Here is a 26187-nt window from a genome sequence, read left to right as displayed (position 1 = left end):
ATGATATAAATTTATTTGATATGTAAATTAACTTTTCAAGAATAATTTGCTTTTAAATAATAAAAGACAATAACACTCATGTATAACAAATTAAAGGATAAGTCGATAAATTATATTATACTTAATTAAAAAATTACAACTTATCAAGTTTCACTTAATTTTCTTGCACGGGAAAATTAGAAAGTTTTACTTTTTTTTATTTTTTATTTTATTTAGTTATCCTCGACCAAAGAAACCCTAAGTAGAGTAGGTTGAAGCTTTTAAGAGCTTGGGCCATGCTTAATGTCCTCTTCTACGTATTGTTCATAAAAGAAAAATGTTCAATAATGTTTTTCTTAGCTTTGAATGGAAAAATGTTGATTTTTACACCAAGAAATTGTCAGTTTAAATCCTCTTGGTCTTGGATCCCAAGGAGCTCGGTTTGTATTCCATGAGGAGAGCTTTTATACTATTTTTATTTTTTGTTAATTTTATTTCATATGGTCTGTGATCATTATATAATCACTCGCTCAAGTCGCGCCCTTAATAAAGGATATGAGCAAATTAATCCCATGACTTAAAGCATATAAAACAATAATTTACTAGAAATTTGTTTGGAGAGGATTTCTGCTTGACAATAGCATGGCAGTTTCAAAAGCAATAGCAGCATAAGAATAGACTTTTAGGCGCAGTTAAAGAGAAGTCAACAACTACGAAGAGAAGCTGATCCAAGAGCCGACCGAGTCTTTTCTCAGCTTCAGGAATTTTTTTTTTTTAATAGAAATATTTCAACATCTCCAGTAGCCTTAGCATTTGAATAACTAGGCATTATTTTTTTTTACTAAAAAGTTAACTTGGCATTCTTTTTTTATTAAAAAAAAAACGCCCCACTCCCCAACACCAACTTCAATCGCACCATCCGCTTCTTGAGTTCAACAATATCGTCTAGCCTCAACTATTCATTCAACTGTTATGCTCTTAAGTTAGCTAATCCATCTACAAATCTATTTTGAAATTTTCAAATATCTCCAATGGCAATTAAGAGAGAAGGAAATCCAAACTTCAAAATGCCAATTGGTTGAATTTAGCACTCTTTCGAAGAGATTAATAAAAGCCTCGTTTGTGTCAATCAATATAAGAGCGGCATTATCTATCAATACACACCTGCACATGCAAGCAAACAAGAAAACGCAAAGAGAAACACAGGCAAGCTTTTCTAATAATTTTGAGTAAAGGAGCGGGCACAAGCATGCTCTTCTAAGGAAAATACAGTTAGAAATGTGGCTTGCTGCCCTAGAATAGCATTTGCGATCCCTAAAAGTTTTCCTTGATTTACAATAAATATCATCTGAACCTATTTCTAGAGTGTCATCAGCCACAACCTGAAGTGAGACTATGAAAGTAACAACATCAATTATATGCTGAAGGGTGGGGTCTTGGTGGCACGCAAAAAGAGTTGCCAATGTCTATTGTAGTATGCAAAAATGGGTTCCATCTATCAAACACAATTCGTCCACCTCGACCAATTCTTCCATGGAATCTGTATGGAGGTGTCGATGCACAATTCTTTGATGAAGAATCTACTGGTGGCACAATGCCTGCAGCTGCCAACTTTTCTGGAACAAGAGGCTTTGTGAACAACAGAACTGGCTCCAGAGGATCCTGCATTTACTCCAAGATATAAAATTCACCTATGATATTGGATATTCCAAGACAATGAAGTTAGGTTACAACATGCCAATGGCAATTGGCAATTGGCAAGGTCAACCATTGGCAATTTACAGCAGTTAATTCTTTCGAGAGTTTGGAGTACCATTTTATAGCAAATTGTACAATGAAAAAGCTTTGTGCATACCATTTTATTAAGCCAACCATATGGTGTATGTCGCCGCCTAAACTCTTGCTTCATGCTTCCTGCAGGCACTGTAAGGATAGAATCTGTTAAAGGAGGATTTTGAACTGCAGCAGTTTGGGCACGTGGACGGCTGCTTGCTAGATCATCTGAATCCACAAATTCATCTTCACTTGAAGCAAACTTGGAAGACAAAGGCGTGAATCCAGGAAGGGCCAAGCTGTACTCAAGGAGCTCAGTTTCATGCTGAGAAAATGCCACACCCCAATCAAATAGAAGATTTCAAACAAGACAATAGGCAAATAAACGGCACTGTTAAGTCAAGAAACAGAATAGCTAAGAAAAAAGAAGTCCATGCAGATTAAAATCTATTAGACACCATGCCTTGAGGCTACATGTGCCTGAAGGCACACAATTTAAAGCACATAAGAAGTCAGAAGGACTATCACTGGCTCTGAGAATATCTGCTTCCCAGCCTTTCCAAATTTTTTTATAACGAATTTCCTTTTAGTTTTTTTCAAATTCATTTCATAAAATGGTTTTAGATTTTTTAGTGCTATACAACTCTTACCCACATTTCTATAAACATTATTAACAAATCTTGCACATGCCATTCATTATGAAAAAATAAAATGAAAGAAATAGAGTAATATACCATTATAAAGCCAGATACAAATAGAAAGCTATGGGCAGGATTCTTGACTACTAATAGCAACTAAATATGATCATCATTTACCCTTCTTTCGGATAGTGTTCACCCAAAAATTTTGGATAATAAAAGGATGATCCAATAAAAGAAAAGGGAAAATAGAAAAGAACAAGAATCACAGATTATGCATGTGGTAACACAAACATACCTTGTACTTCATTTGGATTCTTTGGAGGCTCACTTCAGTCTCCGTCGCCTCTCTTTTTTTCTCCTCCCGCTGCATGCATATTTATTTGCAGCCAATGAGTGCTTCCTTTGACAATGAAACTCATTTAAAATTCAGAGATATTTGGTATTTTCCAATAAGAGATCACCTTAATAAGAGCCTCAAGTATTGTTTTAGCTTGGTTGAGGTTTCGCCTAACCTAAAAAAATAAACACAAAAGAAAATCAAAATGCAAATATACAGTAACAATATGAGAAGTGATCTAATTTATCTCATTTATTGTTTTGGAAAAGTAAATTCATCATTAACCATCACCAATTTGTTGAAACAGAATAAACAAAATCCACAAAAGCAATAAGGGGCTTTTCCTCTCCCTTAAAGGTTCTTTCTTTTCAAGTCCCCCAAACAAATCAAAAAATGCAAATGGGATCAAACTAACAACTTTCTTTTTTTCTGTAATAGGTGCAGAAATAGCACATCACTTGATGCACTGCGATTGCAGCAGGAAATGTGAGAGCTGATTTTTCCTTTTTCAGCTATTGGTATTTCCCCAGTTAACAATGATTTTGGTCCTGAATAGGATAACAGCTTAAAGGATATAGGATGTCCCGAATAGGATAATCTTTCTTGAGTAGTACCGATAGCACAAAAAAAAAAAAGAGGAAGAAGAAGAAGAAAGAGAAAAGATATGGAAGAGAAAAAAGAGGAAGAGAAAAGAGACCACCATTTAGTACATCTTTCAAACTACCTCATTATCTAAAATATTATGTTGGGAAGTACTACACTTTTACATGCTCTTCAGATACAATAAGTATCAAATACTATATTGATTATATTTTATTGATAAGCACTATACTTTTTTTGTAAATAATTAATCCAAATCACAAGAAAGCCTAAAACAAATTGTATAATTACTGTACAAAAATGTCAAAATTAAGTTTACAAAATTGCCATTAATGATGCATGTTTTTATTCAACTGCATTTTTATTGATTTACTCATTTCAAAATTTTATTTCATACCTTGGCAGAATCAAAACAAAAAAATTGAAGTGATAAAAAAATGAAATAAGAAAATTGCAGGCTCACAATCCCACTTCAGTCTTTAAAAAATGCTATCATATGAATAACCCTTCTTGCTTCTAAGGGGAAAAGGGAATTATGATAAAAAAGGAAAAAAATTCAACTTCATCAACGTTATCAAGTATTCAAAGCCCAGCATGCTAAGTGTACAATAATTTACTTAATATGTTTGAGGAAAAATTTAATCCTGACTAGAGTTCTTGGATTCAAGTCCAAAGACGACTGATTGAACCAGGGGCAAACTTAATCTATTAGGATTGTGTTATGAATCTCTTTATTTAGAAGGCTCAAGTCCTAATGATGTTCAAGACCTTACTCTAATAGGATTTTAGGCTATAAATAGGGTCATAATAATCAGTTTAGAGGCAAATTTCTCAGATAAATAAAAACCAGTAACTGGCAGATACATTTTTCTGGTTGTGTAACCAGAAATTCAACCTATTTGGTTGATCTTAGATATCTTAGTTCTCTCTTTTTCACTATTCTCTTGTCAATCTACAGCTTAATTTAGGGTTAAGATTACTACCTACATCACTGATTGATGTAGAAACAGCAGAGTTATGTTAGGGGTGAGAGACATTCTCAAAGGATAGAAAAACACATTCTCAATTGGAGGAGAAACACATTCTCCATTTTATTAGCTCAAAACATTCGTCAATAATAGCAAAAATCTCTCTCAATAAAATACCTAGACATAGGTATTTAGAGTTTATCAACTAGTCCTATTAGTAACTAATTAGGAATACTAAAACCAAAACAAATTATGAATACTAAACAAACTCAAACTTCCTAAATAAAATGCTAAACCTAATACAACTCTCAAATATTCGTAAATAATAACAGAATTCCAAAACAATAAAAATGTAAACTTTCTAATTCTTTAATGAATATAATTCCTAAGTTGACTCTTCTTCCAATACCGTATCACTGATTCTCCTCTCAAATTCAGTTTCATTCACAGCACAGTACTAATCTTATGTAGTTTAATATCCTACACTGTACCTAGTAAGGGACAACAACTAACCCTATCATCAATTTATTTTACCAACATGTCCACCATCTAGAAATCAAAATTATTGTATCCAATCCTGGTGAAAGTTGACTAACGAGAGTGTGAACTCAAATTATTTTTATATTTTCCAAGACCACATCCACAATTGATTTTCCAGATGAAGAAAGTTAAAAATGATTATTGAAATACTCTAGATGTTCACTTTTTATAAAACTTGGCACATATGTTTCCAATGTGCAGGAACAAATGTCAGCATAAGATACACATTGATAGATAGGGAAGATAAATAGACACCAGAAAAAATGAACAACTCAGGCTGCTGTGCAAAATGAAATTGACAGCCACTACCCCTCATGCTTCATGAATAAATAGTTTATTCATGCACTTTCCTTTAATCGCTTAGTGACTATTTGTTATTGAGAATGCAACTACTATCTGAAATGGTGATGTTTCAAATGAGTTGTTTCAGACAACTTTGGTTAGATGTTTTGGAGTTTTTATGACCAAGTCAAAATCTATATTAAAAACAATTTGTTTAATTGTGCTTAAGTCAATGTATTTAATCATCGTATTCAAATTGGAGCTCTTCTTAATAGCAGTTACAGCAATGCTGAACAGACTTAATATATGAAATTCATTGCCATTTGAAAGTATTGCACTTGTAAGCAACGGAATAAAGAACAAAAATCCCTGAATTTCAAATAAAATAGGAACAAATTCCATAATCAGAAATGTAAACTCAAAAACCAGTAATTGAAAAGGAACACATGTATAATTCACATAAAAGTTCTTCTATGGCTTTCTGCTTCAGGGGTTTTAAAGAGGTGTCCCTAGGCAATAACAGTGAGATTTGAGGGCTTGGCCTTTTCTTTTCCTTTTGTTTTTTTTATCTTTTGCATCAATTAGAGGAACTTCCTCAAGTAATTTCCATTCTCTTACTAATAAATTATTTCTTTTCATCTAAAAACAATTAACATTAGGTATTTGGGTTAGTAACCAACTGAAAACGACACACCAACTCATAGTATATAGTACAAACAAAAGACTGAAGCTAAATTATGTTTCTTTAAGAAAATGTGACAAAAGTACAAAACAACTATTGGTGGCACTGAACACAAAAGACCAAGCAGATACTTGCTTCAATCTGGATGACAATTATAATTCATGGGGATTTAGTCCTCTAAATCCTGATTAAGAACCAACAATGAAGCAAAGAAGAAATATAAGTTCTGACCTGGCGAAGCTTTTCAAATGACTGCACATTATTTTCCCTCCTTTGCATCTGTACAAGAGAACACTGACTTAAGACACCAACAAATAAATGAACTTATGCAAGGTTTAAGCAATGAATATCTATTATTCAAAATTCACCCAACAAATTCATAAAATGCAAATCACCTACCCTTCTTGTGTGGAGTCTGTGAGCTTTTTCCCTTGGCCTGAAGACATTGTACGGATTGGTGTCATTAACTGGTGGAGGAGGCTGTGACCAGAGGGGGAAAACAAAGAGAGAGAAACAATAAATACATACATGCATGTAAATGCACAAAACGGGATAAATGTTAGTTTTTAACATCTCACAACCAACCCCAATCAATTTTTGGTAACAAGATATTGATGGCTGCTTTTTGCAATTGAGACAGTTATGATAGATCACAATAGAATGCTGAGATCATTCGGCCACATAATTACAAGCAAATTTAGCAAAAATCCTAAAATATTATTAAATAAAGTCTTACCAAGCAAGAAAGACCAAAAATAAAGATGCCAATTAAGTGGGAACTCTGAAATGAATATTTTCTACTGTAAACATGTTGCTTGGACTAGATTGTGGGCATCTTATGTGGTACAATTACAAATGCAAGAGTTTGACATATGTAATGTCTAAACTCCACAGGGACTAAAAGCATGCTAGGTTTAGCAGTAGCTGTCAGCAGTGGCAGTAACCAATCAATGGCCAAGTGTTTATAGTCAACAGTTGTAATTGATTGAAAAACATTTTGTAATTCAGCAGTCGAGGTAATCGTCCTATCATAAAATTACCAAAAAGGAATTCTTAATTTTCACATGTTATATGACAAATTTTATTTATTATATGCAAATGAATTCTCTTTCAACATTTTAGCAATATAGATAATTAACAAACTTTATTTAATATTTTTATATTTTAATTAATTATTTTTATAATTTTAATGAATTAACATGTGCTTGGCTACTTAAATATACGTTTATACCAAAAAGGTTAAAAATTAAATTATTAATAAGTATTAGCTAATTATTTTGAAATTAAATGGCATATTTTTCTGAAAGCCAACTTTTGATTCTAAAAGCTTTTAAATTGCATAGTTTTTGCAGCTTTTAGTTATAAAAATCAATAGCCAACTTTTAGGGTTTCAATTACTAGCTTTTGTTTACCAAATGCCTATGGTCTAGCGATTGAAGTTTCAACAGTCAACCACTGGCTCCAAGAGTTAAACCAAATGAGCACAAAGCAACTGGGTCCAAATATTGAATATGAGCATGTGGATATGTTACATAGTAAAATAATATGAGGATGCAATACACAATTTCCACATTTCTTTTAGAACATACATGCACATACACTAACAAAAATATAATTGACAGATGAAGTAATTAAGGGGTTTGTTTCTTTCATAGAAAATATTTTCCAAATTTTTCGGTGCTTGGTTTTATAGGAAAATTGGAAAAAAAAAAAATCATTTTCCTTGATATTATGAAAACTAAGTCATTTTCCTCTCTGAAACCATTAGTCATCATCGATTGCCAGGAGTCAGAGAACACCATACTTGACATTTCAGTTTTTTTTTAATCCTATTAAGCTACAAATGGGGGGAAAAGGAATCATGATTTTCCTCATTAAATCAAAATTTATTTCTGCAAAAAAATTCAAATGCTAGAAAATCATTTCAAGATGATTTTTATAGTTACAATCAAATAAGAGAAAATATTTCAGTTTCTCATAAAATGTGGAGGGGGGGGGGGGGGATGGGGTTTTTGGGGCATGTGGGTGGGTGGGTCGGTGGGGGTGGGGGTGGGGGTAAATGGTTGGTTGTCGGGGAGGGAGAGAGTCTTAACGATCATACAATTATAATCAAATAACATAAGATGTCTTAAATCATGTACCAAGTACCAACAATCACATTTTGAATAGTATTCCAACGGTGAAATGTAATACAACAAAATTATTTACAAAGCCAAGTGATTAAACTAACCTGCAAGTGTCGCAGAATAGGCTTCTGCCATCTTTCGCGCTGCCCGAAATAGGAAAAAGATGAAGCACCACTTATCGATTTGATTTTTAAAAAGAAATAAGCAAAGAGAAGTGCACAAAATTTTTAGGTTATAATATAGGCAAAAATGAAACCCAAGTGAAGCAAGAAATCCCAGGGAAGACCAACAAAAAATAGTGCAGTCATAAATTTAGAAATAAAAAAAAAATTAAAGAGCACCAACACTTATATCCCATCTCCCACATAACAAAAGAATAAGTAAACAAATAAACGTATCCTGTTCAACTTGGATGCTCTGCAAAAATAGTGCCCATTTCAATATTAGAATGGTAAGCACATATAGAAGTTTCACATATGCACTGAAAAAGGTAGTGGCTACGACGAAACCATATACTTGGTGTCACTTATATGAAGTATGGAACTGTAGGAACTATTTGGACGTATGAGAACGAGCCATACAAATCATGCCATACCTTCAACCAAGCTAGGTTGAACTAGCCAAAAGCCATAATATTTTTTCATAAATAATCATATCTTGCTTCATTTGCAAGATCAAGAAGACCACATCACCACATAGCATTGTGAATTCTTAATTGTCAATGCATGAAGGACCTCATTCCATGTCATTCATTCTACAAACTATGCACACCTAATACAATTAAAAATGCAGAACGTGACTAGTACTTTCTCTTTGTCCAAACATAAGACCATTATCGCAAACCTTCCAGCATTGTTTAAATTATCAGGTAAAAAAATTCACTTTTTTTGCCTAAGATTTCATGGTTCAATGAGTAAACTCTACAGCAATTTAAAAAAAAAGAATACGTCAGAATACTGAATTTGATCATGAATCTTATAATTTCACAAAGCTGACTTATAATTCATACCTTTTGCTTCCAATAATTATAAACAGACAGTAAAACTGCATGTCGGGCGGACTGACCTTGAGCTTGCATGGCCTAAATATGTCAAAAAAAATTAATTGAAGAAAAACTCAGAAACAATAAATTAAAAAAAAAAGCATTTGTCTAATTATTTGACAAACAATCATTATAAGTGAAGGCATTAATTGTCAAACAACCACTACAAATAAAGCATTAAAAGAAAAAACAGGGGATTTCATTCTGAAGCTTTTTTATTAACTCATATATACATCTTTTGTCAGATATACACTGAAAATCAAAATGCATGAAGCCCGGCATAATATGAATTTGCAAGGAAAATCAAACCTGTATATTTTTCATTGCCAATCCTAAATATGGATACTACATAGTCAATATAATAAAATAGGAATTCTAGACATTATGAATGCAAAAGATTAAGACTGAAATATAGCATCAAAATTTGCAAGGAACCACTCAATGAAAACAGTAAATCACCTCAATTGCAGAATCAAGTTGTAGAAGTACAGGGATTGGTGAAGCAAGAGTGGGGGTTATAACCCCTGCTCTTTCCCGAGCTTTATGATCCAACACTTCCAACTTGAAAAGAAGATTTTCAAACCTACAATAACATGAAAATAAGAATTTCAAACCTATAATAACAAGTACACCGACACAATCGCAATACAAGAAGACAAAGAAAGTTCCAAGTGAATCAACAATCTAATGCAGAAATAGAAGTTGAAAAAGTTTTAGCAATTGTGTGGAAGTAGAAATATCAGTTTAAACACCCCATGGTTCAGGAAGCTGAATGTTAAACGAGCAATCTCCACTTAACACCTTATTGTCACTTTTCCCCATAGTTACTCTTTCTAGCCTCCAGAATAGATTAATCAATTTGTATGGAAAGGGAACAGTAAAAAGGGTGGAAAAGCTAGTTAGAGATTCCTAGTACTACTTCATGGCTAATATATAGTTAATTAAATTTTACAGATGCTTTCGCTTTCCGGAGTAGTGGCTATCCAACCACCGAAAAGCTTAGTTCATTTTTTACCAAAGGAACAGCAGATTAGTGTTGTAATTCATTCAGTTTTCTTATATAAATAGGCAGAGAATGTAGATAATTGATATTAATTACCTTTCAGGTGAAAGATGCTTCCTATCTTTATTGAAGTCTTGAAGCCAAACCTCATCCTCATTGTCGAGATCATAGTCAACAAACTCCCCAAGTTCTGCTCGAGCTGCAAATGATTGAATAGAGTTTGAGCATTTCACACAGACGCAAATCTGAATAAATGACTGTTTTGTGAATTGCAATTGACAAACCTCCCCTTGCACGTAGATAGGATGTGGGTTGAGCAAAAGTACGGGCATAGTCTCTTTCATATGTATCAACAACAACAAACTGAGGAGTGGGTATTTCAGGAGCTAGTTTCTTAGTAGGGATGTGGTGCACCTAAAGAAAGGAAACTTGAAATTAATTGAAAATAGGCATCCTCATTGAGAAACATATGGGCGTGTTTATGCAACTGTCACACAGCAATTCATTAGGAAAGAAAGCTCCAAGCATTTTAAAGGAAGAATAAAATAAACAAATAAAAATAAAATAAGAAGAATAAGAAAAGAGCACCTCATTATGAGGCTCAACAGCAGCAATTCGGAGGAGCTGAGAGTTGCGAGTAGAAGTGGGAGTGTCATCTTCTTCAAAATCCTTGACAGACTTGACAATTGGGAGCTTCTTGTGAATGTCTAATGGCCGAGGCCTGAATGAAAGCCTACTCATTATCTTTTCATGTACATGTGTGTTTCCTGCATTCCCATTGCCTATGCCAGTCTATAAAGTACATGAAAAACAAACAAACAAACAAAAACACATCAAACAGGAAACTACTAATTGTAGCTGAAACCAGGTAAAATTGAAAAGACGAAGAACCATAAGGAATTCAACTGAACATGAATGACGTAAACCTCTTGCTAATTCTGTAGAGTAAATTGGAGTCTAGGGTTCAATACAAGAAAGAACTCAAAGAAAGAGAATTATCCGCTGTGGTTTTGCGATTTATCTCTTCCTCTGGAGCGTGTGTTAGGGTTTCTGAAAGCCAGACACAGATCTCAAATCAAAAACCAAAGTGCATCTTATCTAATATAATATAAGCTCAACCTTACAGCAAATTATATTGATAAGCGTTTGATTTAATATTTATATAAAATTAATTAAAATATATATATAATATTTAAATATAAATATTTAATTTAATAATTATTAAATTCAAGCTCACGTTAAGTTCAGACTTTTATAGCCATATTCAATCAGTCCTTAATATTTTTGAGTCCGCTTCACTAAGCGGCTATAAATATTATTTTGTAATAAATTTAAATTTTATTGCTAATGGTTATAAATTATATTAATTGTAATTAAAAAATTTATTTTGAGTAAAATGAGATTTGAAGGCTAATTTAAATTTCCAACTTTTTTAATGAAATATTAACTTTTAGTTATAAATTGTGAAGTTATCGATGAAAAATACTCAAGGGTCCTTCTGGATAGATAAATTTATAGTTTGGATAGCAAGAATAACTTAGATTTGTTTAAATTATAAGTTAGAATGTGCAATTTCAATAAATTTCAAGTGTGTGAGAGACGTTGCAGCAACAAATAAGTGCTTCAAGTAGCTGTGGCAATGAGTCGACATTGATAATTACAGGTCGAAGATCTAATGGAATCAAGATCAAACGGATTCTCTCCCAATTTGATTTCAATGCAACCAATTTCAGATTTAGATTTTGATTCAATATAATTTCAATCCGTTTACTTTTCTCACCCACATTTAGAAGGATGAATCGTAGATGATCCATTATTAAACAAAATTATTCTCTATATATATACACATACACATATATTTCCTAGCCTCTCCTCCAAAGCTCAAACTAATACACAAAACTTGCATTTTGTATAACATTTCATTATCATAAGATATTGGCACATGCATGAGAAGGGGAGAACTATCCTGGAATTTTTACAACTGGAAAAACATAAATAAGATACAAGAGCATCATCGCCTAAATGCATTGCCATCACCCACTTCAGACCTTCCTTAAGAATAATGCGCTCGACGTCGGACACTCTCCTCTATGGTTGAACTTCCTCCCTTCTCAGTGCCATACATACTTCTCTGAGCTGCATCCAGGAAGTTCCTGTCACTAGATACGCTAGCACAGGTAGCTTCCTGTGCATCATCCTCAAGCGCTTCCATCTTTGCTCCTCATGCAACTCAGCATCCACTTGCATCTCCTGTAACTTGGCAGCTCGTTCTTCTTCCGAGAGTTTAGGAGCAACATTGCGGCGCTTACAGCGTGAATCATGGCAACTTCTGGTTTCCCATTCATTTCTATTGATAGAACTTCTGGGTTTCCCTTTCCTTTCTACCAGCATCAGATTCTGTCCAGTCTTCCAAAGAATGCTGCTCACCATTCAACTTGCCATTAGTCTTCTTGACTGCATCTTGACCATCACTTTGTGCCACTTTTGAGCTTGAGAAGACACGGGGAGACTTCTTTCTAAAGTCAGAAGCCTTGCAGCTGGTCTTTCTTCTTAGACTTTCTCTTTCACCTGATTTGTCATCCAAAACCATTTGTGCTTTATAATAATGGTCATCATGTTTAGAGCCCTTACGCTTGCCTGTCTTTCTCCTCTTTTCATTTTTGTCATAAGCATCTTCTGAATCTGATTGTTCTTTGGATGATGAATGCTTAAGATGCTTTGCATTACCATGACTGTACTTCTTTTGATGTTCCTTTTTATCAAGAGGCTTCTCTTTGTTTGCTTCAACCTATATGTATAAATAAATAAATCTGATTACTATATTATTGTATGTCGAAAAATTGATCATCACACTCTGGTTTCTTGTTTTATATAATTGCATTATTTTGACAAAATTCAAGCCATTACTGTCAGCTCATTACTCATCAAATTTCCCCCATGATATCAATAAATTATTTCCCCAACTTAAAAGATTGTTAGGACCATCATAAACTTGATACGTACTCTTAAACAGGAATAATTACTCAATGTTTCCAAGTTTAATTGGAGAGAGGACAGAACAAGAAACTGATTAGAAGATACACTGAAGTAAACAAACTATAGAGTAGACAATACATCATATTGAAATTCATTCAACAAAGCAAGCTAAAGCTTTAAATTTGTGCAAAGAACTCATTGATGAAAAGAAATGCTTTCAAGTTCTGGAATGCGTTTTCAAAGTGTAAATCAGAGTTGTAAAATAAATTTGCTGTAACCTATGAAATCAAAGTGATGCAATGCATGTCTTTCTCTCTCCTCATTGTTTTCACCTAATATAAAGGGAAAAAAAAAAGGTACTTTACAGATTTACGAATAAGGGCCATTTGAATGGGGTTGTTCTTGATGTGGGTAAGGGCTTCTTGCTCCTGCTGGCAAATCAAAAGCAAAGGATCAGAATGTAGTTTCCTCCAAGCGTCATTGGCAGAGTGTGGCTTGTCCTCGAATAAGGCTCCGTGGGCAGAGGATTGCTTGGCAGCAGAAGAGGATGCATCGGCGGCCTTGCTGCTGTTGGGAGTAGCTTCTTCAAGCGCCTTGAACACTACTCCTGATCCTCCAGCACAACTACTACTTCCCGTTCCTACAGCCAGTCCGGAATCGTAAAGAAATTCCAATCTCTCCTGCTTCCTGTTGTCCCCAATTTAGTTAAATTTTCGTGCAGAAGAAAAATAAAAACCTAAAAATAGCTTTAATTCATTCAAAAGGAAACTACTACAGAATCAAAACAGAACATACGGAATGAGACCGGCTTGTTCCTGGAGAAGGTGAAACTCGGAGTGCTCACATTCGTCCTGAATCTGCTTGCGGAGCTCGTCCAATTTCTTCTGCTCTGCCTCATGCTTCTGCTCAGCCTTCCACACATTCTCTATGTTCCTCAGGCCCCCTGTGTGCCATCCCTTCTTGTTCAGAAACTTTAACGCCATCTTTCACACCTTTTTATACACTCTCACATTCTCTCAAGTATTGCTTCTCTAAGAATTCCTAGATGAAACCAAGCAAAAATAGCAGAACAAGTACAGGATGCATTAGCACAAAGGTTTGCAATGATCTCTAATTCTCTATTCTGCTCTAACATAATCTTTAGATAAATACTAGAATTAGAACATAACAAACTAAACAATTGTATCTTTTGGGATAAGGATAATCACATAAAAACCTGAATGCAAAACTCTCACATTGATACAAGGACCAATGCTATTATCAAGATGCAGAATTAGCAATGCAAGTTCTGAAGATGCACAATTTGCATGTTTAGCAGTTGTAGAACACACAAACTAGAGTCATTTATACTGTACAACTACCCAAATCTAAAGTCATTTATGTGGCATTGCAAATTTTAGCTTTTCTTTTTTAATTTTAAAAAGCCCATATACCTAATGTCATTTATAATGCATCAAATTACCATTGTTGCAACTTAGATTTTAAAACTATGAATACTACTTAAAGCTTCCTCAGTATGGCCAAGTGAGAGATATGGACCCTGTGAAATTAAATCATTGACAGGGTAAAGCAAATAAAGACATCTAACAAATATATAAAGAAAAAGAAGTAATGATTGAGGAGAAGCTAATATCAGCAAATACAATGTCAGCAAAATTAATAAAGTGGAAAAAGAGATTGCTTACTTGAATGTCAGTCTCTTCTTGTGAAATGTCAGCCTTAGCTCCCCTAGGTTTTTATAGTGAGGCTTCAAACTGGTGCCAGCAACCAACTATTGCCTGTGGCATTAAATTTCCTTCCTTAGAATTGCATAGAATAATTGATATAGCGCCAGAAAAGGAACAAAGGCAAAACAAGGGTAAACAGAACTAATTCTCAATTGATAATCATACTCAAAAGTACTGAATAATAGAAAATAGCTATGTTGATAGAGGTTACAACCCTAATCAAATTAGGACTACGAAACCCTAATACATATCTAATTAGAAATATAAGATAAACTAGAAAATAATAGACCTAATAATAATAAACTTCCTAAACAATAAAAATAATTTCTTAAATAATAGAACTATTAAATTTTCTAATTTTACATTGAAAATAATTCCTAAATTGTATTAGGATCTTCATTTTCCTATACTGCATTAACAACAATCCTCTTTATATAGTTACTTGTGCAACTGCAAGTGCAGCACTTTGGTACCCTTTTTTTTTTCTTTTCAAAATTTTCTTTGCATTTTCATCTGATATCTAGTTCTTCAAAATCTTAAAATTTATTTTCCTATACAGCTTTTATTAACTGGTCATATCTGTCAACAGAAGATGTAGAAATATTGAGGTATTGATATATTTAATCCTGATTCAACTGGTAGCAGATAATGTCAAAACACTGAAGATTCTTACTATTATCAAGAAATTGGATTTTACCAACCAAACCCTAGATCAAATCCAACTATAGAAATAGAAGCCTATTTAGATTAATTAAAGACTAAAAACAACCCAAGAAAAATCTTTGAAGAGGATGAAAAGTCAAAAGCATATTGTTTCAGAGACATGCACTTTGGAGAACAAAAATACAAAGAAAAAGAGGCGATACAACAGTAAATACTGGAATAAAAAGCTGTAGAGCATTCAACATTACCTTTCAAATTATGAAGTGTTTTTATAATAGAAAAGCTGAAGACCTGCCAGAAACATTACAATATATGAAATTAGACTCAACCCACAATCCATCCCTCTCAAGTTTAGAAATCTAAATTAAACACAAGACAATATGCTACTGCCAACAGATTTGAGACTCGAAAAAATAAGCAAAACCAAAGACTACAAGTTTTAAATAAAAGAAGAAAAAAAAAATTCAAAGGGAAGGATACAGAGAAAGGGGATTTGAGAACGCTGTAGAATAAGCACAGAAATTAAGGATGAAACTGAGCAAATAATCTAATATAGTATGTATCAAAAAAATATAAAAAACGAAAGAGCAAGAGAAAAACTCACAATCATTCCTCTTTCGCCTTAACAAATTGCACCATTAAAAGCTCTGGTTTATAAGACACTTTCCCCCAAAACCCTTCTCCGCCTTTTAGAAAATCTTCTGCTCTCGTCTTCTAACGTTCTCTGTAGCGAATAAATCTACAGTAATAAAGCAAAAATTCCTAAGATCACAAGAGGGCGTGAAAGGGAAAATATACTAGATGAAGACCGAGACCGCCTCCATTTGTGTGTTGCGCTTTGTAATTACAGGGAGCACTATTCAATTTGGATCGATCGAACCTGTTAAATTGCATAATTCGATTAGTTTTTATAATGAATCGATTTAGTTTGAGAATTTTCAATTTTTTCAATCCAGTTTAATTTTAAAAAATAAATAGTAAATTCAACCAAACTGAAATATATTTAATCTAAAGGTAAACATGTAAAATTTCTCCCTTCTAGCTCAGTGGTGAACCATTATTTAAGGTCTTGTAAGCTTAGAGCTAAATTAAGTTAAATCAAACTAATTTATTTTAATTTAATTTCATCAGTAATAACATTTAACGAACATATCTGTCGCTAATATATGTAATTTTCATGTGTTCACCCCTCTAATTTTATTATTCTAAACATACAATTAGATATGACAGCAATAGAAAGCTGGGAATTTCAATTCAGAAAATCTCCAATGTTAATTCCCTTTAATTCCCTAGAATAGGAATTCTCCAATTGTTAGACAATAGATCATACGTTAGGCATTTCAATGCTTTTACAAGCTTGTTCCACTGTAAAAGGTTGCCAAAGATGCATTTATGGATGCATTAAGACACACTACAAAAGCTTTAGAATTTGTCTGGCGCATCCATAAAGCATAGCAAGGCACTCTAGCGTTGGCACTGCATGGAATTCAGGCATCCTTCTCTGAAAAAAGATAAAAATGTCATTCATGAGATGATGACTACATTTATCCTTGATAAGAAAGCCTAAAGTTAGGGGGGTGGGTTTGAGATCCAACTAGAACCAAGTAACCCATTCCTTACATGTCCAGCAACCGAGTGGGCACAAGCATTCATCCTTCTGGGAATATAAGACAATGACCAGCCAGAAAAAGAAAACTAAATACACTTAATATCACGAACAACAGTCTCTAACTCCCAAGGAATGAGAATTAGAGGAGAATTCATGCAAGAGATCAACCGGAGGTGATGAACCTTGAAAATGTTGCTTCACTCGTATGGTCTCACTTTTATTATTTTAGCCATAAGGGACTTGCAAGCGAAGAAAATGGATTAAAGGTCCACCAGAGCTGTCATAATGATAACTATTCGATGCTCAAGTTAGAGGGACAGTATTTTAATAGAGAGAGAGAGAGAGAGAGAGAGAGAGAGAGAGGGGGGGGGGGGGAAGAGAATGTCTAAAAGGAGAGATCATTTTTTATCGTTGCTTTTTTCTATTTATAAGAAAAAGTGATATGAATATATTCCTTACATATTTTAGAGAATATTTCTTAGAAGTATATTTTTAAATAAAAATGATATATATTATATGCGATCATCAGAGTCAATCAAATACAAACAGTGCTTGGGGAAAACCTCTACTACTAGCCATCTTGAGGGTTGCACAGAGTGCCAAACCTTCAACCACTAAAGGACATAAATAAGACAAAAAAAAAAGCAGCAAATCCACCAATAAGGGAACCAGTATGGTTCCTAACACTAATGCCACAACTGGCCTGTGATGATCTGGTTAAGAAAGAGGCATCAACATTTATTTTTACATATCCCAATTCAGGCGGTCTCCAAGAGACTGAAAGAGATAAAGATTGAACAAGCGGAGGATGGTGATGTGGAACCTCAAGATGAAGAAGCTTTTCAGCAGCATTTCTGGACTTTTTGGAAAGTTTTGATATGATCTGGATCGGTAGACTAAATGACTACCCCATTCTTAGCCTTCCAGATACACCAGCACAACAAAACCACAAAAACAATTTGTTGGGAATTACTAGAATTCAGAGATTCCAATAGTCCCTACTACCAATCAGAAAAGGAATTAAAACCAATAACATTTATAGTAAGACCCAAAGATGACCCAAACAAACTAACTTTCGCATGATCAGAGAACAATAGTAAGAGTTCTAAAATTTCCTCATGTTTTCCACAAATAGGGCACATAAGAGAGCCTGCACTCTTTCTCCAAAACAAATTAACTCTTATAGCCAAAGAATTAGAGCAAGCCGGCCATAAAAATAAATATACCATTGGAGGGATACGGAAAGACCCGATGCTAGTCCAGAAATTTACTTGAAGCACTCTCGAGGAAGAAGGAGAGGTTGCCATAGATGTAGACTTTTGGAGACTTTTAAGTCTAAAATAAACAGACTTGATAAATGAAATACTAATACAGGTGAAGTGCCAAATCAACAGCGGCTCTCTGTGGCTATCTTCCAATGGGATCTTAAGGATTTCTCTACAATCCTCTACTGAGAAAGAATCCTAAAAGATGTGCTCATTCCAGTGATTGTGGTCATCAATTAGATTTGCAATATAAATGATAGGAGAATTTGCAGGAAGTTTCACGTACTCAAATTCAACGCAATAGCTATAAATAAATGTAAACTTAAATAAAATCGAATTAAAATTTTATTTTTTAATTTTTTATTAATATATATATGGTATAAATATAATTTTAACAAATTTAATTAAATTTATTAATTTCTGAAATTAAATAACATAATACTCAAACTCGGCTTGTTAACAAATTCAATTAAATTTATAAATTTCTCATATTATAATATTATAATATTATCATACCCTTCCCAAACAGAAAAGAAACTTAAGAATTATAAACCATATTGCCATCTCCTGCCTAAGTTGCCAACCACAGAAAAACCGAGTAGAGATTGGAGCCAAACAACGCAACCCCGCAATATAAGGCGCTACCATAGCCACTCTTCTTTGCACACCATAACTATTAATTAAAGTAAGCCTCCAAAATTTCCAGAGAGGTAGCATGCTTAACTCCATATCGTGAAAGGGTGTAGTTGTAGAGCTCAATGCACTTATAAGCCAAGCAGGATAGCCTTCCCAACGTAGTGTATAAGCAAATCCCGAAGATGCTAAATAGCTAGATCTAAAGAAGCCCTCTCAACCACATGGAGCAAACTTGCTTGAATTGAACCAGCACCAACCGTTAGGTCTAAAACCCAACCCCTTGCAGATGGAAAGCAAAAACCTTTGAAAATCCCTAGCAGCGCCATCTGATCTCCTCCCATTGTCGATTTGTTCAGCTCAAGCACAAACAACACAACACACAAAGGTCTTCACTCAGAAAGCCTTTCGTTGAAGCACAAACCAACATGCAAACGAAATCGAACACAATCAAAAGCAGAATATACAACTTATCTTCGTATGGGAAGAGCACTCCCACAAGTCCATGCTGAAAACCAAAACTAGAAGCCTTCACTCTGCCTAAAGGCAGGGGAAATCAGAAGAACTCTCTTTGTTTGAAGAGAGAGAAAATTTCTCTCATTTTAGGTTCAATTTCCCTCGATGTCTCGGATTCGCCGAGTAGTTTCTCATCAATTTTTTTTTCCTCACAATAATTTATTTGCTCATTAATATCTATTAATCGAAAGTGTCACGTGGCACTTCCAAAAATTGACAGCTAATTAATCTCTTCTCTTTATTTTTATGCATCAAGTATATAAATCATTAATTTTTTATTAAATTTAATTTTAATTATTTTTCTTTGATTAAATTTAATTTTTATTTATTTTATTATTTTATTGTTATTTAATATTATATAAAATTTTCAATTAATACAAAAAAAATTTTAAATAATAAAAATAAAAAATAAAAAATTAATAATTATTGGGCACAAAAGAATGTAATAACTAACGTGAAATGTAAAGAGCAAAATTCTATAACTCGGCCTATTTCATTTTCTCTCCATTTTAATTTTGGTAAAAATGCTTTTTTAAGCCTTAAGAAAAATGAGTTAATAGTTATTTAAATTCTATAAGTTAGTTTTAGGAGATTTTGATATTAAAGTTTAATATATGGTTGACAAAAAAAAAATTTAAATTTTTTCAGTGTTTGATTGAAGTTAAGGATTTTTATATTTTTTAATAAATATTTTAAATATTTATAAATTTTATAAATTTATTTTAAAATTAAGCTTTTTTATTCGATAGGATTTAAATAATTATTTAATTATTTTTTATAGTTTAAATGTCTAAATTTTTAGATTATTTAACGAATGCTTAAGGTTTTTTTTTTTTAAATTACATGTAAACTTAAGTGACTATATAATCTATTTTGCCTTTAATTTTAGGGCTTCTGCTGCCGTCGCTAAACTCATTTGAGCCACCGTTGCTCTTCTCCTTTACGACCACGAACGGACCACGAGGTTCCCTATTACTGTCGCACAACCTTCATCTCAGGTACACGGAGAAGAATCCTTGTTTGTGCTCTTCTTCGATTGTAAACTGAATTTAATGTCTGATTTATGTGTTATTTTTATACCAAAATCAATGTAAGTTAGGATTCATTAGATTTGATAATGTCACCTTCCTGGCTTCCTTGGTCTGGAAACTTTGCAAATGTGATTAATTTGGGGCTTATTTTGGAGTGCTCTGAACAATTTTGGATTGCTGAGTCGTAGAAGAGTCATTGACGAGCAGCTCATTTTTGTGTCTTAAGGGAATTTTGGCTTTATTTTAAAGCATTTAATAGATGTTTTAGTATGTTTGCACACTCAAAACCGTTGAAGTTTGTAGAAGGTTTTGACTTGACTGTGAAAACGTGTTTATTGGTTTTTGAAATCTAAAAGCTTATTACTTATTGGCTCTTTTGCCTATAGTGGTTTTGAAAAGAGTAGAGTTGTTAGGTGAAATTGAGGAGAAGGAGAGTAAGAAGAAAAGGTATGTTGAGAATGTGAGTGAGTAGTTTGTGGTGGAGAAGAGGGTGAATGAAGTTTTTGGGTGCAATGAAATGGTTAAGTCTGCAAGTTAAGTGGGGAATGCAATTTTTTGAAGGCAAAATGGGGGTGTGGGTACTGAGGGTCGTAGGAGTGGTGCCACAGAGAAGAAAGTATATACTATGGTTTAGGAAAATTTGAGGTTTTCTAACAAGCATTATCTCCTTTTTTTTTTTCCCAAGTTTGTTCTTTGCAAAACTAGTCTGTTGCACTTCTAGTTTTTTTATATATGTGGAATTTATTATAGCTTTGACTTTTATTGCGATGTTTTGGGTTATATGCTTCTGTATTAGTATCAACAAATTCCTGCTTGTTTTTGTCTGATTACTTCTGGGGTTTATGCACAGCTGATTTGGATTTTGGTTGTGAAATGGGCAGGAAAGAGACAGTAGAAAGATGAACAAGAAAGAGGTACTAAAACTAGCGAAAGGTTTTAGGGGAAGAGCAAAGAACTGCATTCGTATCGCAAGAGAAAGAGTAGAGAAGGCCTTGCAGTATTCCTACAGGGACCGTCGGAACAAGAAGCGAGACATGCGCTCTCTCTGGATCCAACGCATCAATGCTGGCACACGCCAACATGGTGTAAGTTATTATTATGATTACAATTATTAATTTTAGAATTGTATTACCAAAACGTCTATTGCATTAGCTACCTTTTATGCTTTTTTGCATTAGCTTTTTAGTTGAATTTGTACAATTATTCTCAACATAACTAAAAAAAATGAAGAAAAGGATGTGGATGCTTTATTTCCTTCTTCGATGTTTTCTGAGCCTTCAGCTTGGTATCTGTTGCCAGTTGGTTTACTATATATTTGTTTGAAAGTGACTCACGAGACATGATACCTTGACTTAATTGCTGGGGATAAAAACATGCTTGTGGGTTTCTGCTAAGGATTGATGATAGAATTCAGTTACCTGTTCAAATATATATACATTAAGCCAATTAAAGTTTTGGTTTGCTTTTGTTTCTAGCCTTGAACGTCTAGGTAAGCTTTGGTTTGCCTTTGTAATAGTTGTTTAGGTTTCTATCTTCTGAGTTAATAAATTTTTGGGAAAGAAAAAGAATTGCATTACCTGTTGTCATAGTTATTAAAGGCTCAAGGTGTACTAAGGCGCCAAGGGGTCCTGGAGCCTAGGCGTAAGGCGCAAGGTGGAGGTGCACGCCTAAGCGAGATGAGGCGCAAAAAAAAAAAAAAGAAAATTCCATCAAACTTCAAATAAAATAAAACTAAAAATAATTATAACAAATAAGCATTAAAGTACTAAATTATTAAAACTTTAATAGTCTTTTAATTTTTCATAACTAAAGTTAAGAAATTATAAAGTAATTATATCTTCTTCATCTTTTTCTACACCTTTATCCTCTTAATATTTATCTTCAAAATCAATATTTTCATCATTTCCCTCACCTTTAAGAACTAAAGGAGTATTAACTTCTTTTTTTTAAAAAGATAATGAGTGGTAATATTGAAAATGAAAATATGAGAGATTTGTAATTGTGAGTATGTTAGTTTGATGAGATTTTGGTGACTAGTTATTACCAATGATACTAATTTTGAAAATTTTTAGATCAATAAATTTTGAGTTGGGTGGTAGTGTTTTTTGTCAATGGAAGTACTCGCCGAATGTAGAAATAAAAAAAGCGCCCCTTTCTAGCCTTGCGCCTGAAACAAGGCGCACGCCTAGGCGCATAAGGTGAGGGTCTGGTGAATGTTGTCCGCCTTTCTCCTGTAGAGGCGTTAGGATTGGAGCCTGGTGAGCTTGAAGCCTGAGGCGCGCCTTTAATAACTATGCTTGTTGTTTAGGTGAGTGAAAAATTTAGGAACTCAAATCTCTCCAGCACTTTACACTTTATAAAGCAATTTTCAAATTTAAATGAATCTGTTCATTTGTGGTGTTAACAAGGAGAAACAATAATCATTACACTTCATTTTGTTTGCAGAATAGAATGTAACAGGAATGAAATAGCTATTCCGTGGCCATGAAATAGCTTTTACTTATGGAAATTGTATGCCATGGAGTGAAAATTTTCTGTCCATGGATTGTGGAAAAATTATTTTACATTTGAAATTTGAATCAAATATTCCATGTATCAAACAAATCCTTGTACATCTAGCAAGTCTAATTTGTGGGAATGAGCTAATGATCATCTGATTCATCCCTAAGCCAATAAGACAAGCTAATGGCATCCTATATCCTATCATCGTTCTTCTTCTTCTCTTTGGACGTGTTTTGTTCACCTTAAAAGTGGATGGAAATTGGATTGGATATTTAGATCTAATAATTCTATTCTAAGTTGTTTTTGAAATAATTAAATAGAATTAGATGCTGACTTTAAAATTTATACTTGAAAGTATATGTCATTTCCATCTAAATTCAAATTATTCAGATTTTAAAAATTATTAAAACTTAAGAGGATTTATGCCCAATTTCCAAAGCAGATTGATTGGAAATTTTTAAAGGAAACCGGAGGCGTCAGGATTTGTCTGAAAGTGATTGTGTCATGTAGCAGGATTCTCAATCATAGAAAAGATTAGAAATTAGAGAGGAAATAGAGAAAGAAAGGGAAGAAGGAATAGAAGAAGAGAGAAAATAACAGAGAGAACAGTTTCTGTATTTAATATTAGTTATGCAATCCTTCTAGCTGTATTTATACTGCCCATTCTACTGTTACATTTAATTCTAACTATTCCAACCACTTGCTAACTACTGTAACTACTCCAGCTATAATAATAACTGCTATTAGACGACCAAAACTGCCACTTCAGATATCCCTAACTGAATTCCTCCTGAACCTATTCCTCCTGTATGTTACAGATTGATGAATGTGCATGTATAGGAATTCTTAGGTCTTCTTTCATGGTATTGTAAACACATTTATGATGAGTACTGACATTTTGCTTTCCCTTGGCCTATTATACTTTTTATCAGGTTAACTATGGTAACTTCATGCATGGTCTAATGAAGGAGAACATTCAGCTAAACAGGAAAGTTTTGTCAGAGCTATCTATGCATGAACCGTATAGTTTCAAGGCCCTCGTAGACATATCTAGTAATGCCTTTCCTGGAAACAAAAATGTGGTACTTGCTCCCAGGAAGGTGAAAATTTCAATTGATGTATAATTGGTAATTTTGGTTGCTCACCCTTTTACTGCCATTCTTACTTTTTCTTGAAAGAAACCTTTAAATAGTTGGCTTTATATTTTAACAATTAGCAACTCTTTTCATTTTTCAGTTTCTTTGTTTTGCTTCCGTTCACTTTCCACTTAATGTTTGTTTATGCGGCAAGATATTGAATATGTTATCTAGGAGACTAGCACAATCAGAACAGGCGAATGAACACGCCAAACTCTTCAACTCTTCAAAATGAAAATTGATGTATAAATCTTAAGTATAATAATTATAATGCCATGAGTTTTAATAATTCTGAAAACTAAAGATAGCAACAATGATTTACTCAATTGTAATAAAAGGAAAATCCAGGAAAAACTAATGTGTGAAAATCAACGTAACATGATTTTAATAATATGACTTCTAATATTCCCAAAAAAAAAAAAAAAAGACTTCTAATAATTTTAAGAACTAATGATAATTATAACAATTACCCATAGTATAATTAATAAAACTTTGAGATTAAGATACATATTATCAAATTTTTTTTATATTTTGATATATTTACAAGAAGATTAAAATTGAAAATAGAGAAATTAATTTATATTTAAATACTCACAAAAATAATAAAACTATAAAAATAAAAAATACAAATATAAAATTATTCACATTATTTAAAAATCCCACAATTAAATTTATTTTTTATTTATCATTTTTATTTATTTTTGATTAAATTCTTTTTAATTTTATAAAAGAAATTGTCTTTATCAAGCACCAAAAGAATAAATGCTAAAACATTAATTTATCATTCTATTTAAATAAAAAAAAATTAAAGGAGCAAATATTAATTTCTAAGAGTGAGTTTTAATATTTTAATTAAAATTAATATGCTATTTTCACAAAAAGTAAAGGTCGGCAATTGCCCCCATTTCATAATAGTCAAACACGGGCCAAGTCATGCCAACATTATTCAACTCTCTACTAAAGAACAAATGAATTCCAAAAATTAAAAAAAATAAACAGTTTTCTCATTTGACCAGCACATGGTAAATGCCAATTTATTACTTTATAACATTTAAAATGAATAAAATACATTTTCATTTTTAATATCACAACAGTGTCCAACAGACTACATAAGGATTGATAGCAGAAAAAAAAAAAATTTAAACAAATTCACTTCAACAATTGTTATGAGAAAACTAAATTACTTAGTATATTTAAAGACTAAATTATATTTTTTTTATTCAAAAAATAAAACTCACATTGAAATAAAATATCAAATTTAAAAAAAAAACTAAAATCAAAATTATCAATTCAAGTAAATTTTTTTAAATTAAATTTATTTTTTTCAGTCGGTGGTATAATAATCAAATGAGAAATTTACAATTTAGTTCTTGAATTTTCTCCTATATTATATTTTAATTCTTAAATTTTAAAAATTTAATTATTTAGTCTTTAAATTTTATATAACATTACACTTTTTATCCCTGTAATTACAATTTATTTTTTTGTCAATAAATAAAATTATTAAAAATATTAAAATTACAAAACTAAATTATTCTATAAATTAAAATTAAAATTAAAATTATTAATTCAAGTAATTATTTTAACTTAAATTTATTGATTTTCAGTCGGTGATGTAATAATTAAATAGGAAACTTTCAATTTGACTCTTGGATTTTATTTTATGTTATATTTTAATTTTTAAATTTTAAAAAATTAATTATTTAGTCTATAAATTTTATACAACATCACACTTTAGTCTATCTAATTATAATTTATTTTTTTTATTAATGAATAAAATTATTGTAAATATTAAAATTATAAAATTAAAAAAAATTAAATAATTTATTTCTTAAAATTTAATAATTAAAATATAATATAATATAAAATTTAAAAATTAAATAATTAAATTTTTAAAAACTTAAAAATTAAAGTCCAATATTAAGTAATATCTAAGGATGAAATTATAAATTTCCTAATAAGATACACGGAACAGTGCAGTCCAAGTATTGGGCTTTAGAAAATGGTGTATTGTGTGAGGGAAGGTAAAAATCCTTGGCATAGATGAAAATCTGGATTGAGGTGGGCCCACACACCAGCTCATTCCATCGCCTCTATTCTGTTAGGGATCACTGCATCTCTACTGCTTTTTCTTTTTTTTTTTTTTATTATTTTTT

At 32.5% G+C, this 26187-nt stretch overlaps 2 protein-coding genes and 1 pseudogene across 2 annotated transcripts; 1 reads left to right on the top strand and 2 right to left on the bottom strand.

Annotated features, from left to right (window-relative positions):
- Nucleotides 1-1172: 1172 nt before the first annotated feature.
- LOC110632264 (uncharacterized) lies at nucleotides 1173-11115 on the bottom strand. The gene is made up of 13 exons (XM_021780420.2): nucleotides 10900-11115; nucleotides 10562-10765; nucleotides 10258-10387; nucleotides 10070-10172; nucleotides 9430-9553; nucleotides 8938-9009; nucleotides 8033-8071; nucleotides 6202-6282; nucleotides 6034-6081; nucleotides 2855-2905; nucleotides 2689-2757; nucleotides 1835-2077; nucleotides 1173-1641 (listed from the first exon to the last, which is right to left on the bottom strand). Exons 2-13 carry the CDS (start codon nucleotides 10712-10714, stop codon nucleotides 1390-1392), a joined length of 1365 nt encoding a protein of 454 aa, XP_021636112.2. The 5' UTR covers nucleotides 10715-10765; nucleotides 10900-11115; the 3' UTR covers nucleotides 1173-1389.
- A 598-nt stretch (nucleotides 11116-11713) lies between these two features.
- On the bottom strand, nucleotides 11714-17214 carry LOC110632263 (uncharacterized; annotated as a pseudogene).
- A 2985-nt stretch (nucleotides 17215-20199) lies between these two features.
- Nucleotides 20200-24130, top strand: LOC110632262 (uncharacterized). Its single transcript, XM_021780418.2, has 3 exons — nucleotides 20200-20360; nucleotides 21275-21478; nucleotides 23828-24130. Exons 2-3 carry the CDS (start codon nucleotides 21293-21295, stop codon nucleotides 24017-24019), a joined length of 378 nt encoding a protein of 125 aa, XP_021636110.1. The 5' UTR covers nucleotides 20200-20360; nucleotides 21275-21292; the 3' UTR covers nucleotides 24020-24130.
- Nucleotides 24131-26187: the final 2057 nt, after the last annotated feature.

The sequence above is a fragment of the Hevea brasiliensis genome, chromosome 15 (genome assembly GCF_030052815.1).
Source record: "Hevea brasiliensis isolate MT/VB/25A 57/8 chromosome 15, ASM3005281v1, whole genome shotgun sequence".
Taxonomy (NCBI): Eukaryota; Viridiplantae; Streptophyta; class Magnoliopsida; order Malpighiales; family Euphorbiaceae; genus Hevea; species Hevea brasiliensis.
Note: the sequence above shows the minus strand (reverse complement) of the source record. Positions and strands in the feature narration are given on the sequence as shown.